General features: G+C 43.0%; 1 protein-coding gene across 1 annotated transcript in view; it reads right to left on the minus strand.

Moving 5' to 3' along the window:
• PASD1 (PAS domain containing repressor 1) overlaps nucleotides 1–15,870 on the minus strand; it is a 95,270-nt gene that overhangs the window by 7,602 nt on the left and 71,798 nt on the right. Inside the window, 8 exon segments of the mRNA XM_030209849.1 lie at nucleotides 468–663; nucleotides 2,986–3,263; nucleotides 4,951–5,160; nucleotides 10,633–10,764; nucleotides 10,766–10,792; nucleotides 11,795–11,881; nucleotides 13,742–13,848; nucleotides 14,744–14,867. Of these exon segments, the coding sequence (XP_030065709.1) occupies nucleotides 468–663; nucleotides 2,986–3,263; nucleotides 4,951–5,160; nucleotides 10,633–10,764; nucleotides 10,766–10,792; nucleotides 11,795–11,881; nucleotides 13,742–13,848; nucleotides 14,744–14,867 (1,161 nt within the window).

The raw sequence follows: 15,870 nt of genomic DNA on the forward strand, positions 1-15,870 counted from the left end.
GGCAATGGAGGGTTAAGTGACTTGCCCAGAGTCACAAGGAGCTGCCTGTGCCTGAAGTGGGACTTGAACTCAGTTCCTCAGGACCAAAGTCCACCACCCTAACCACTAGGCCACTCCTCCACATAGAACGTAGCCCTGTACCTGTAAAATACACACTATTTAATATATACACATATTCACAGAAGAACATATAGGAGCATATCTGGCACATACACGCATATAGGCTAGTATTCTGAACAGTTGTATATGTAGCTGGTGCGTAAATATCACCTACTTTATAGAATTACCCTTATATTTCGTAAAAAAAAAACTAAAAATGCAGTACTGCACATGTGGCTTTTCTAGCGAGAGATGCATTCAATTTTGCATTTATGCATGAACTGATGGGTAGAACAGTGCGAATAGTTGGACAGATCACTGAACTGCCTGGCTGTAGGCCTCTATGAAGTGCTCCCTTTCTATGTTACCTGGAGGTAGAGCTGGTGCTGCTGCTGTTGAGACTGCAGGTGGACTGTGGGATGAGTCTGTTGGGAGGGGAAGGTGGAGCGCGGGAGCATGACGGAGGGCGTGTACGCAGGGGGTGGTGGAGGAGCTATGACTGTGCTACTGGTTATTGGCTGCATCTGTAACGAAGGGGTCAATAATGGCTGTTCTGGAACAAATCTGTAAAGGAATGAGATAAAAAAAAAATCAAACCATTCATCCCTCACAGCAGGGTCTGTGAAAAGACGTTCCTTCTTCCAACTGAATAACAAAGCCTCAGGGCATGACAGACGTAGAATCCACTGTGTTCAGAGCAGATTTACAGGGCTTTTTACCAGCCATCTAAGAAAGACCTACACATTGATAAACAAGCAGTATAACTTCCCTATCATGGATTTTCAGCTCTTATGGGGATAGTATAGGGTCAAATCTGAATAGCCTGCTACTATCTGTATAGTAAAAAGGCGGGTGAAGGCAGGCCACAAAATTATCAATAGAGTGGTAATATTCAGTCACCATATGGATAAAAGCAATATATTTAGCTTAGGCCTCCTAAATATCAGGCAGAAACCAAACGTATAGGGGGAAGTTCTATAAATGGTGCTATAGAAATCAGTGTTCAATGTTATTCCATAAAGGGTGTTCTTGGATGAGCTGCAAATTCCACACTCAACTTTGGGCACAAGGACTCACGCCAGCTGAAACTTGGTGTAAATGCTGGTGCAGATCACCGCTATTCTGGAACACTGCGTGCATCTTTTGCGAATGCCCCAATCCGCCTATGCCCCTCCCACAGCCACACCTCCTCTTGCGTTGTGTGTGATCAAATTTAGGTGCCCATTGTTACAGAATATACACAGCCAGATCGGCCCCCAAATCATAATTAGTGCCAATTAAGTGTTGTTAACTCCAATAATTGGAGCCCATTAATTAATTATTTTGGGCACTGATCTGGGATCTGCACCTAAATTTGGGTTCCCTTTTTAGAATCCAGGGGACAGTGACAGTGTGGTGACTGCATAGTACATATAATCAATAACACTCCTTATACGAACAGTGGCACTGACATTTAAATTATTATGGGGTCCTTTTACTAAGCTGCATAAGTGTCTATGCGCACCCAACATGTGCCAAAATGGAGTTATCACCCAGCTACCACATGGCTCTTGCGATAATTTCATTTTTGGTGCGTGTCAGGAAAATAATTTGTTTTTTTCGGACGCACGTAATGGCCATTTTACGCGCGTAGACCATTACTGCCCAGTTACCGCTTGAGACTTTACCACTAGGTCAATGGCTGGCAGTAAGGTCTCAGACCCAAAATGGTCGCACGGCAATTTTCATTTTGCCGCATGTCCATTTTCGTCAAAAATTTTAAAAAGGCATTTTTTGCAGTTGCGCCGAAAAATGATTCTGCGCGCGCCCAAAACATGCGTCTACACTACCACAGGCCATTTTTCAGTGCACCTTAGTAAAGGACTCCTATGGTTGTTGCCACTGTCCCTGAATATTGATCCTTATGGAGATAATCTTACAAGTAACCCTACCGCATTTAACCTAAGCAAATCAGACAAGCTTTATCAATTCTGAAGACTTTGGTTCTATTTCGAATTTTTGCAGGCCTTTTGAACTGTATCTGAGGTTCGTGCTATAGCATTAGCAATCACCAACTGCTGGTAAATCTATATACTTAAAATAATGCAGGGTTAACTCAGAAGGACCTATGTATGAAATGAGAAAGCCGGTGTCTCCTTCATACACTTCTTGTTGTGCTTGTTGCTCCACTGACTATGGCTGAAAATGCACCCCTGGAGACCCCAGTTCCAAATAGGCAGGTAGTTGACACTCGTGAATGTAGTTATCAACATGGGCTATTGTTAAGACGTGTTATTTTACCACTAACTCATGCTATTCTGGCACAGGTCACATTTTATGAAATGAGGCCTAATTACTAATAACAGGGGTTAACAGTAAAATAACAGTTTTTATGGTAGCCCACATTGACAACTTCCCCCCTAAATGGTACTGATCCAGATTATTTAGTATGTCATCTGAGTAATTAAGTTCCAAGAAATCAAAGAAGTAGGGAAGGGATGTAGGCCAACCAAAACACCAATGTGTTCCGTGTCGAGTCGGTATGTACCTTGATTCGTTGCAACCTCCTTCTGGAATACATTGGTGTTTTGGTTGGCCTACATGTAATGAGAGGAACAGTGTTTCGGCAACAAGATGCCTGCTTCACGAGTCAGTATATCTGATGTATGATATCTGTAAACATACATAGCTCAAGTAAACGTTCTATCTGTGCTTATTAAAGCCTTAGTGGCTATAAACGTTTACAGGAATTTGCCAATCGGTTTCCTTTCGAAAATAAGCTTCAGGTCAGCGAGTACAAAGTACCTGTGGGACTACAAGCTCCATATTCAATCTTAAAATAGCCCTCCCCATGTGAAAGCGTGAAACCTTCATCAATGGCACGATCGGTCTCTTCTTGTTACACACCTTAACTGCCCTTCTTGGCTGTAACTGGAAGAATGTTGCCCGTCATTAATCTCGGTCGGCATCTGAGCAGAGACTGTAGTGGGATGCGTTTGGGAGAGCATCATAGAGGTGCTGTAGAGTGGCATGGCAATGCTTGTGTGGGTCTGCACAGGCAGAGTTGCTTGCTGGGTCTGGTTTCCTCTCATTACATGTTGCTGGTGGTGTTGCTGTTGCAGCTGTTGATGCTGATGTTGCAGCTGTTGCTGTTGCAGCTGTTGCTGTTGTTGCTGTTGCTGTACCTAAGGTTAAGAGGAGTTATTAGTGATGGAATAAAACTTACAATTAACGATTCAAATTTTCTCCTGCTGCTTGGATTGTGAAGAGCAGCTCAGTGGTTACAGCAGTGGGTTATGAATTAGATAAAAAACAAAACAAACAAAAAATGTTCCACTCTAAAAAAAATAGAAAGCAAAACTTACATCAAAAAAGGAAGGAAAAGCCTCAAAGAGCTCCAAGCCAAAAAAAGACCTAAAGAGCTAGGTTGATCAAACAGATCTACTCTTCGTCATCGGAAGTGTACACGCAAAATGAAGAACACCCGCAAACAGTGGTGATTAATAACGTCCAACTTCTTCTTTTCAAAAATAATAATACTGTTCGCTAAAGCCATTAGCTTAGTGCACACTTACGTTACCAACTTTATTTTTCATTCCTCATATATGAACCAGCTTCTTAGTCACGGGGGATTTCTGCACTAAAAGCTGGCTTATATATGAGGAATGAAGAACAGAGTTGATAATTGTGCACTAAGCAAATGGTTTTAGCAAACAGTATTACTATTTTTGAAAAGAAGAAGTTGGACATTAGTTAACACTGTTTGTGGGTGTTTTCGATTTTGTGTGCACACTTTATTTTGGAAGGTTTTTGCCGACGATGAAGAGTAGATCTTGTTTGATCAACCTAACTCTTTAGGTCTTTGTTGACTTGGAGCTCTTTGAGGCTTTTCCTTCCTGTATTTGATTTACGTTCTGCTTTCACTTTTTCTGAGGGGAATGTTTTTTGTTTTTTGATTTAGATTTTGTATGTGTCCACAACCTAGTTTGAGTTGATTATGAATTAGATAAGCCAGGGATTAAATCACGCTTCTTTCACTAACACCCCTTGTGACCTCAGGCAAGTTACCTAACCCTCCATTGCTTCACTTATTAGCTTAGGAACAGTTTTACTAAGCTGCAGTAAGTACTAACATGTGCTTACCACAGCTCTAAAATGGCTTGCCACAGGATGTGCTCAGGTGTCCTGTGGTAAGTTCCAAATCTGCAAGCGCTAATGGTTGTTGGAGGAGGCGTGTCTGAGGATGGAGCGTGAGCATTCCTGCGCTACTTAGGACAGCTACATTACCGAACACTGTTAGCACAGGATTACCTCTGCAAAATAGGTGTCGGTAAGTGCTCACATGGTAATCTTTTTAATGGCTGTGCACTAATGGCAACATTAGAAAATCGTCAACCAAAAAAAAGCACCAAGGGCCTCCAAGATTGGGTAACCATCAAACCTTTAATGAAGGACTCGACACGGGCCGTGTTTCACTCCATGTGTCCCAAATAGGACAAGCGCAACACAAACTGATAGTAGCTTCTGTTGAGTTGCACTTGCCCTATTTGAGGCACATCACTAAACCTCACTTAAGATGTATCACGATGGCTGACCCCTGACGTAGATGCTATGCCAAACACAGCCTGGGTCGGGTCCTTCATTAAAGGATTGATGGTTACCCAATCTTGGAGGCCTCTGGTGCTAGATAAACACTTTTATGTACTGGTCCCTGTCTGTCTTAGTAAGAAAGAGGTGAGAGAAATTATTGATTCTTCATAGATTGAAATAAAAAGAATAGGCCATATAAAAATGATTCTCCTTTTTCCTCTTTTCCTCAAAATATAGTTTCTGTTTTTATAGTTGTTTTTTTTTTTTAATTATTATTATTACCTGGGAGGATGTCAAACAAGGTTCCCTGAGGAACTGATGTTGAGAGGCGATGTGAGGGCCACAAAACCGCTTGGATCCCATGTGGCCCGGAGATTGCTTGCCTAGGTCTGTACTTTGCCTGGTGGTCCCAGTTGGTTGTCGGGATGGCCGCCTTGGGTCCTGGTGCTGCACATTGTTAAAGCCTACAGACATAGGCTGAAGCAACAGCATCTTTAAAACAAAGAGAGAGGGGCTGTTAGTTTATAAGAATAATTATAACCTAATTTAACAGTAAACTCCAGCTCAATAAAGGATGTTCTCAAGAGGGATAAGGAAAAAGATCAGATCTCAAATGAAAATCCCAAAATACAGTTCTTTATTAAGAACTACCTGAATAAGAGACTGATACAGCATCGAAGTGCTCTTTAGAGAATTTTTGAAGACTTCAATTTTTTTTGTATTACAAAGACCTATTATCCCCTGGAGAGGAGGAGATGTTGACAAATTGTTGATAAGGATTGAACAGAAGGTGATCTTTGAATTCAGAACTGTGAGCCCTTGTGATTTAAATAAGAAGCTAGATCTTCTTGCTTTTTTCTGATATGCAAATTTTAAATCTGCTGTTTTTTTATATATGTACATTTGTTTTATTCATCCCTGCTTTTAGTTTATTCCGTCCCTCCATTTTACTCCTTTCCCCCTTTATTTATTCCCTTTTTATTTCTTATTTATTTTTATTGCTTATTTATTGATTTGTATTTCACAATAGTGCTTTGAGAGTCATGTTACATTTATTCCATCTATAAACAAAGTCCATCTAGGCTTTTATTTTGGGTTGGATTACCCACAGAATTTTTTAATTTTATGTGTTTTTATGCTTTAAATGCTGATTTTAAAACATTTTGGAGACGAGTCTGTGCTTTTCATACATTTTATACCTGTTTTATTGTCTTTCGTGCTTTTCATACATTTTATATCTGTTTTATTGTCTTTCTGGTTCTGCCAATTTTTGAGCAATCTGATTGGCTGATTCGTAGTATGACATCATTGGAACACAGATGCATTCTACCATGGAGTTAACACTTTTATATTTTTGCTATTTTGGAGGTATTTTGAGTGTTTTTAACAGTTTCTGCCTATCTATTAGAGCTCTGTCTTTTCCTCTTAGACAATCATGCTTGAACTTTGACCTGGAAGTTCCTTATAAACAGTCCTCCTGAGTCCCAGCACAAAGTGTTCTTGATGCTACTGGCTGGCAATGAGGTGGCTGTGTGGTTGTTGCTGCTAAATTTGGTGAGTCTGATATTGGGAATTTTGTTTCTCATTTTGTTTTTTTAAACTTATAAGTGTTGGTAATCTGCTTTAAAAAAAAAAAAAGGTTATTGGCTGTGTGATTTAACAGTTTTAACAGAACATAAGAAGCTATTTTTACACCTTTAAACCTTTGTTTGTGTTTTTAGAGCTCTACTGAGCATTTTCACAGTGACCCTGCAGGTCTGGTACATCTCCAAGTGTGGTATGCAATGTCTTAATATTTTGTTTGCTTGAATCAAGCAAAGGCATGCCTTTTAAATATATGAATACACTTAGGGTTACCATTTTTTGTCCTTAAAAAAAGAGGACACTTGCCCCGCCCTTGCCCTGCCCCTTTCATGCCCTATCCCTGCCCCTTGTCGCACCTTGCCCCGCCCCCTGTCGCATTTTCCCCTCCCCCTGGTCACCCCCTCACGTCACCTCCCCTCCGCCCGGCCCCGTCACCGCCACTCCCCTTACGATCTTCCCTGGTGGTCTAGTGACTTCGGGGCAGGAAAGAGCCCCCTCTTTCCTGCCCGGAGCGCTGCTCTGCATCCTGTATGCTGCCTGTGACGGTCTCGGCGAGATTCAAAATGGCCACCGAGAATTGAAGCGGCCTCGCAAGACTTCAGTTCTTGGTGGCCATTTTGAATCTCGCCGAGACCGTCACAGGCAGCATACAGGATGCAGAGCAGCGCGCCGGGCAGGAAAGAGGGGGCTCTTTCCTGCCCCAAAGTCACTAGACCACCAGGGAAGATCGTGAGTAAGGGGAGGGGAGGTCCGCCACCTGCACGCACGTCAGCGTCAGCCCGCCCATTTGTCCAGAAATCCGGACAAATGGGCAGGCTGGCCAAAACCCGTCCGGATGCCCGGACACGTCCTCAAAAAGAGGACATGTCCGGGTAAATCCGGACGTATGGTAACCCTAAGTACACTAAAACACTGATTTTAGATGAGTTGCCAGTTTGGGGTTTGTTTGTTTGTTTGTTTGTTTTTAGCATGTTCTTACAGAAGGATAGCAAACATCATTAGGAAATCCTTTTGCTTAGATAAACCCTGCTATGAGTGAGATCTGTGTTTTGAACTTTAAAAGCCAGTGGTCAGTGCACCAGAATCATTGCAAGAAGTGAAAAAAAATGGCCTTGACCTATGGACACAAGAGAATCACTGCTGAAATAATGGATCCAAAGGATTGGACAATAAAATAATTTGTGGAGAAAAACCTTGCTTGTTTAGAAAAGCAGTTCTGGAAAATATGTCCTTGTCAAAGTGGAAGTTGTGCTCATGAACCCATTTGTCCAAAAAAAAACAAAAACCCCAAACATTTTTCCTAGTTCTGTTTTGCCAAATATTCTTTTCTAATGTATCCAACTTGTTAAAGTCACTATTGGGCTCATTTTCAAAACAGAAAAACATTTAAAAAGTGGCATAAAGCAGCATTTGGATGTTTTTCTCACAAAAACGTCCAAATCAGTATTTTCGAAACCTATTTTTAGACGTTTTCTTTGAAGTCCGTCAGAAGTGCATCCAAATCTCAAGGGGCGTATCAGGGGCATGTTCAGAATGGGACAGGCGTTCCTGAGACTTAGACTTTTTCAGCCATAACGGAAGAAAACAAAACCGTCCAGGACTAAAACTAAGATGTTTTGAGCTAGACCTGTTTTTATAATGAATAAGGCACAAAACGGTGCCCTAAATAACCAGATGACCACTGAAGGGAATCAGGGATGACCTCCCCTTATTCCCCCAGTGGTCACTAACCTTCTCCCCCCCCCCCAAAAAAAATGTGATGAATAACATTACTTGCCAGCCTCTGTGCCAGCCTCAGATGTTATACTCAGGTCCATTAGAATAGCATGCAGGTCACTGGAGTAGTCTAGTGCTGGGTGCAGTGCACTGCAGACATGTGGACCCAGGTTCCTACCTCCACCTACCTGTTACACTTGTGGAGGAAACTGTGAGCCCTCCAAAACTCACCAGAAACCCACTGTACTCACATATAGGTGCCCCCTTCACATGTAAGGGCTATGATAGTGGTGTCCAGTTGGGGATAGTGGGTTTTGGGGGGCTCAGCACACAAGGTAAGGGAGCCATGGTAAGATGTCTACGCTGCCTGTAAAGAACAAATCATCAAGAAACTCCAAACAGCCCAGAATACCGCAGCCAGACTCATATTTGGAAGGAGAAAATATGAAAGCGCTAAAACCCTTACAAGAGAAATTACACTGGCTCCCACTTAAGGAACGTATCGCGTTCAAGATCTGCACGACTGTTGATAAAATCATTTACGGAGATGCCCCGACCTACATGCTAGATCTCGTGGACCTGCCGCCCAGAAACGCTAAAAGATCTTCTCGCACCTTTCTTAACCTATACTTCCCCAGCTGTAAAGGATTAAAATACAAACTACCGTATTTTTCGGACTATAAGATGCACTTTTTTCCCCCAAAATTTGGGAGGAAAATGGGGGGTGCATCTTATAGTCCGAAGGTAGAGATTTGGCTGGCTGGCTGGCCGGCTGGCAGGCCGCCCTTCCTCCCTCCCTCCAAGTTCGGGATCGCCCTCAGGGTTACCTCCTCCCCCCTCCCCCCCTGTCACCACCTGTCCCCTTACTCATGCGATCTTCCCTTGTGGTCTAGTGACGTCAGGGCAGGAAAGAGCCCCCTCTTTCCTGCCCAGCGCGCTGCTCTCCATCCTCCTGTATGCAGCCTGATGGTCTCGGCGAGATTCAAAATGGCCGCCGAGACTTCAATTCTCAGCGGCCATTTTGAATTTCGCCGAGACCGTCAGGCAGCAATGCATACAGGAGGATGGAGAGCAGCGCACTGGGCAGGAAAGAGGGGGCTCTTTCCTGCCCTGACGTCACTAGACCACAAGGGAAGATCGCATGAGTAAGGGGACAGGTGGTGACAGGGGGGGAGGGGGGAGGAGGTAACCCTGAGGGCGATCCCGAACTTGGAGGGAGGGATTCGGACAAGACGCACCGGAGCACCTAGGTTTTAGAGGAGGGAAAAAGCAAAGTTTTTTTTTTCCTATTTCCCTCCTCTAAAACCTAGGTGCGTCTTATGGTCCGGTGCGTCTTATAGTCTGAAAAATACGGTAATACATGCGACCAGCTTCTCCTACATGAGCACGCAGCTGTGGAATGGACTACCAACACACTTGAAAACGATCAACGAATTAACTAACTTCCGCAAATCTCTGAAAACCTATCTCTTTAACAAGGCCTACCACGATACTCATAACTAACTATAACACAACACCCACCTTTATTCAGAATGTCTTGTTCTATAAGTGCTCGACCAGATACGCTTGTTTTACTTGATTTCTTTGTAACACCGACTGTACTCTTTACCCTGATATGGCGATGCCATAACAGGTCTTTGTAAGGCACATTGAGCCTGCAAATAGGTGGGAAAATGTGGGATACAAGTGCAATAAATAAAAATAAAAAAAATGTGTACCTGGGAGCAGTTTATGAAGTCCATCGCAGTGCCCCCTAGGGCTTCCTATTGCTTTTCTGGGATGTCTGGGGGACCAGTGTACTAAAAATGCTGGCTCCTGCTACATCCCAATGGCTTGATTTTGTGCGTTTTGTACTTGGACTTTTTTTTTTTTTTTTTTTTGAAAATGGACCAAAAAATAAAACGTCCAAATCACAAAAACGTCTATTTTCGAACACAAAAGATAGACGTTTTTCTTTTTTGAAAATGACCTTCTTTGATATTCAGATTTTGGATGTTTTTTGCAAAATGTCTAAAGTCGGACTTAGACGTCATATCGAAAATGACCCTCTTTGTATTCTTGCCTGACATGAGTTCCATTAAACTGTAGTGATCTAGGTTTAAAGGTGCTCCACAATCCCAGGACTTCGGAAATAATCAGACTTTGCTGGTACGCCAACTGCTACATGTGGCTAAGCTTCACCTTAGCAGCTGCTTGGAAGACACCAGGGGTTTCACTTATAGCTAAGTGGGCTAACGGCTATCAGGCAAAATCCCTTTTAAGACCTGAGTAAAGGTTTGGGGATCTGTGCGTAATTTGAGTTTTGTGGCTAAGTGAGACCTGGCCTGGTTTTTCTTGTGTGGTTATACTTTTAGGGCTCCAGTGTCTGAGTTTTTCTTTATCTTTGTTTTCCCCTTTCCCCCTTCTCCTCCTTTCTATATTTTCCTTTTCTTTAGTACTGTTTAATTAAAACAAAACTATACATATTAAAGGTTTACTTAGCTTCGAGAATATGTTGTGTTTTTCCTTGAGCAGATTGTACATTGTATTTGGATGTATGCCTCTTTGTTCACTGTAATAAAGACCTCGTTAAAATAATAATAATAATAATAAAAAGGTGCTCTAAAGTCTACAGACATAGCTGAAAATTTCTTTGTTGAAGGTAACATTTATTACGATAGATACCTGCAGGTTGGAGTCTTGCACTAGCTGAAGTTGTTCTTTGATAACATCCAGCTCTTTTTGTTGCGTCTTGATGTCGGCCTGCAATATGCGAGTCCTTGCTTCTAGCTTCTCTTTCAGCTGGTTCATCATCCCCTAACTGAGCAGGGAAATGGTACACCGGCTGCACAGATCAGAAAGAAAATGACCTGTATTCAATGCCACAGCCCAACGCACTGACTTAAGAAAATTAGAACCAACAGGTAGTTGATTTTCAGCATATCTTATCTAAGAGAAGCCTTCAGTAAAAAGCAATAACAATGACGTTAGCGCTCGCTGAGTTCCAGTGATGGAAAACTGTGGTGTAGTAATTTGAGCTCATCATAAACCTTGCTGGATCCTTGCTTCCTGCTGCTCTTCCTTAATCCACTGAGCTGTTCGAGTGCTTAGCTTCCTCTCCTCCCCAACATGGAACTTGACATCTAAATATCAGTTGACTTGCTTCTAGAAACAGGGGTATCCACTTGGCTCTCACCAGGTCGGGTTTTCAGGATTTCCCCAATGAATATGCCTGAGTTCTATTTGCATACAATGGAGACAGTGCATGCACACTGACCTCATGCATATTCGTTGGAGAAATCGTGAAAACCTGACTGGATTGTGGCCCTAGTGGACCGAGGTTGGACAACCCCGTTCTAGAAGCTTAGGGGGTCGATATTTAACAGGTGCTGCTAATCAATTAAGTGTCAGTGAGAGAGACATTCAGTTGCAAATTGTCCTCCAACCAGCTTGCCATTTTCTGGACAATGCCGGGGCGGTCTGTGGGCGGAGTTTGGGCAGAGCCAGAGGTTATATGGTCAGCAACCATATTCAGTTTACTAATCGGATGACTATCCAGATAAAAAGACAGCAGAAAGGTTGTTAGCTATCTGGTTAGTGGTCTGAACATGGCCACTAACTGGATTGCACTTCGGATTGCTGCTGAATATTCCGTTTCAATTTAACCGCAGTGACTGGCATTTTGACTGAAGAATTGAACACTGACCACCACAATTCAATATCGGCCCCTTAATTTTAAACCATTTACATCCTCTAGAGGACCATGCTCTTAGTCTTGCTTTTTTATAATATGAAAGCTCTGAAAAATAAAATAAAACCGGTAATGCAGAGCTATTTGTAGACATACCATTAGCGTTTGCTGAGAGGAAATTGTCGGTTGAATCATGTGATGTTGAGGAAGATGCTCAGCAGGCGCTTGCGGTGTTATTATAGCCTTGGACAGAAAGGAACAGAGCAGGTGAACTAAATGCCACGGTGCTTAGGCACGATTCCACTCCCAAGTCAAGATGTTCCACAAGGGTGAACAAATAGAAGAGGGAAGTTGGAAAAATCAAAACATTCTGAGGTCCACATTCGGGTGCACTAATCCATGCAGGAGTGCTCCCACCTAGAGTAGAACCATTCACCAGGGCCAGCCACTGAAAATCTTTACTGACTGCCCTGACGTTACCTGGATAGAAATGGGGCGGAGCCATAAGCCGATATTCGGTGCCGGTACACGGATAACTGTCTGGAAAGGTTAAGCAGTACAGGAAGGTGGGCATTCCCATATGAACAAAAATGAAGAGAAAACCCAATGTGCACTGTCTTTATCACTGCAGGCTTTGCTTTTTTTTTTTTACACATTATCTATGCAAAAGTGAATGGGCGGCGTCAGCATTAGCATACGGCAGCCACTAGTGCGGCTTAGTAAACGTGGGGTGGGGGGGGGGGGGGGGGGGGGAAGCTTGCCTAAATCTACTCGGCTGGTTTTCCACAAATCAAGCATTTTCTCGCCCCTAGCTACTATAAGTTCACATTTCTATGACATTCCAAATATTTTGCTCAACTTAATAAGGCCTGTTACACATTTCCTTTGTTTACATCAGTTCCATAGGCTTCAATAAACAAATGAGTCTGAATTGCCCTATATCTACAGTCGTTCTAACTTTCATTGGTAGTTGATTCCACAGAATTGGGCCCGAACTGCAGCTCCTTCTGACCTGGGTAAGTCGCCTAACCTTCCATTAACCCCAGGTACAAAAACTCAGATTGTGGGGACAGAGAAAGCACCTGCCTATAATATGGAAAACCACTTTGGTTGTGCCACGGAAAGGGGTATGACCCTTACCTAAGTGCTATTCTACAAATACCGACTTAACTTACAGACGCGAGGGGGGGGTGTGCGGTACGTATGGGTAGGGCTATCACTTACGCTTGTAAATTATAGAGTGGAGGAATAGCCTAATGGTTAGAACAGTGGGTTAAGACCCAAGGGGAGCCCGGTTCCAATCCCACTAAAGCTCCTTGTGATCTTGGGGAAATCACTTAACCCTCTATATTGGCTCAGGTACAGGCTTCGATTGTGAGCCCTCCAGGGACTGAAAAATACCTATTCTTCCTGAATAAACACTGCTTCGATAGCTTTCCAGCTTGCAGGTGGCATATCAGGAACTAAATAATTTTGTTTTTTAAATTTGGTCATTATATGTGTCCCTGCTGCCTTAACCTCTTGCACTTACACCAGGTCTGTGGTTGATGTAAATATGAGGCACCCCGATACTGGGTTACATTTGTATTTTATAGTGTTATCAATAGAAATCAAACAAAATAAAACATGGAAAAGAAAATAAGATGATACCTTTTTTATTGGACATAACTTAATACATTTCTTGATTAGCTTTCGAAGGTTGCCCTTCTTCATCAGATCGGAAATAAGCAAAACAAGCTAATCAAGAAATGTATTAAGTTATGTCCAATAAAAAAGGTATCATCTTATTTTCTTTTCCATGTTTTATTTTGTTTGATTTCTATTGATAACCTTAAGAGTGGACTAACACGGCTACCACACTCCTCTATTTTATAGTGAAGCCTAGGTGCCAAGGTTCTGTTACAGAATGGGCATCTACCATGCAGCCTCAGGGGCCTAATTGGAGGTGCCCACTAATAGAAATGCTCGTCTTAATGTTTATCGTATACAGGCTGATTGAATGTTTTAATTTTAGAACCTTCGTGTTTCGTTTATCGCACATTATACACGGGATGCAAACCCTTGCAGCTGAAAATGAAGCTCAGTGCAGCACGTGAAAGGTACCTGTGTATTGCTTGTTGCCATCCTCATGGTTGTTTTATCTTGCTGGGTCATTGGCAGTGACTGTCTTGATGGGGTACTGGCTTCCGTAGGCCGCATTGATGATGTAGCTGCAAAGCAAATACATATATATATATATATACATAAAAACACGATCAGTATGTGGAATAAGGAATACTTATGTAAATCAATCTATACATGGTACCTCAGTGCAGGTAAACACCAAGAGAAAGAAAAATAAATAAATAAGGTAGCAGCAAAACTCAGAAGAGATGGATTCCAGTTTGATTCGCAACTAACATTCATAGTAACATAGTAACATAGTAGATGACGGCAGAAAAAGACCTGCATGGTCCATCCAGTCTGCCCAACAAGATAACTCATGTGTGCTACTTTTTGTGTATACCCTACTTTGATTTGTACCTGTGCTGTTCAGGGCACAGACCGTATAAGTCTGGCCAGCACTATCCCCGCCTCCCAACCACCAGCCCCGCCTCCCAACCACCGGCTCTGGCACAGACCGTATAAGTCTGCCCAGCACTATCCCTGCCTCCCAACCACCAGCCCCGCCTCCCAACCACCGGCTCTGGCACAGACCGTATAAGTCTGCCCAGCACTATCCCCGCCTCCCAACCACCAGCCCTGCCTCCCAACCACCGGCTCTGGCACAGACCGTATAAGTCTGCCCAGCACTATCCCCGCCTCCCAACCACCAGCCCCGCCTCCCACCACCGGCTCTGGCACAGGCCGTATAAGTCTGCTCAGCACTATCCCCGCCTCCTAACCACCAGCCCCGCCTCCCGATCTTGACTAAGCTCCTGAGGATCCATTCCTTCTGCACAGGATTCCTTTATGCTTATCCCACGCATGTTTGAATTCCGTTACCGTTTTCATTTCCACCACCTCCCGCCATGCCTTTGCTTTCACAGAAAAGCAAACATTTGCTAGTCAAGTGCATTGCCATTCAGCTCAGTAGGCAGACAGAGCTATCAATCTTATACGTACAGGCAGAATCCGAGAGCGCAGTGTGTGAAGACCTGCGGGAACTATGAGATGACACAGACACTCTGTCCCGGCTCGATTCTTGGTTTGTTGGACATGCTCTGATGTCAAGATAATTACTGTGTTTCTGGGGGGGGGGGGGGGGGGGGAGAAGAAACAAGAATCAAGAAAATAAGCAGAAATATTATTCTAAGAATTTGTGGTTTCCATGTTAGTCAACTTGGAAAGAAAGAAATAGAGGTGAAAAGAAAAGCTGTAGGTAATATTCTATTGGCTTAACTGAATACATTTCTAACAAGCTTAAATTAATCCCATAAAAAATATTGCTTATCATTTTCTACCGACTTATGTATGAGCATTCCATTCATTCATTCATTCATCAAAACCATCATTTTATGTATCTGATAACAATTTGGTTTGACAGGTATCTGCAATGAGCAAATGAGGATATCTATGTAGGATGAATGGGTCAGAATAGGGTTGTTTATGTCTGTGCTTTCAAAAATCCCATAGTACTTTATAAAGTGCTTCCTGAATGCATGTTTTATAAAATATGTTATACAGTACAGCCAAAAGCAATCTATATATAGAGACACCTAAAGCTCTGCCTTACATAGATGGCAGAGACATCTAGTGGCCCCACAAGGGGAAAGGGAAATGATATACCGCCTTTCTGAGGTATTTTGCAACTGCATTCAAAGTGGTTTACATATATTCAGGTACTTATTTTGTACCAGGGGCAATGGAGGGTTAAGTGACTTGCCCAGAGTCACAAGGAGCTGCAGTGGGAATTGCACTCAGTTCCCCAGGATCAAAGTCCACTGCACTAACCACTAGGCTACTCCTCCACTAGCAACATTCCATGTAGAAGCCTGCCCTTGCAGATCTGCAATGCGGCCGCGCAGGCTTCTGTTTCTGTGAGTCTGGGTACGTGCAGGACGTCAGACTCACAGAAACGAAAGCCTGCGCAGCCACATTGCTGATCTGCAAGGGAATGTTGCTAGTGGAATAGCAACATTAGCATTCCATGTAGAATCTCACTAGTAGCAACATTCCATGTAGAATCTCATATAGGGAAAGGGAAATGGGACTTGATATACCGCCTTTCGGAGGTTTTTGCAACTGCATTC

The sequence above is a fragment of the Microcaecilia unicolor genome, chromosome 7, assembly GCF_901765095.1.
Source record: "Microcaecilia unicolor chromosome 7, aMicUni1.1, whole genome shotgun sequence".
Lineage (NCBI taxonomy): Eukaryota > Metazoa > Chordata > Amphibia > Gymnophiona > Siphonopidae > Microcaecilia > Microcaecilia unicolor.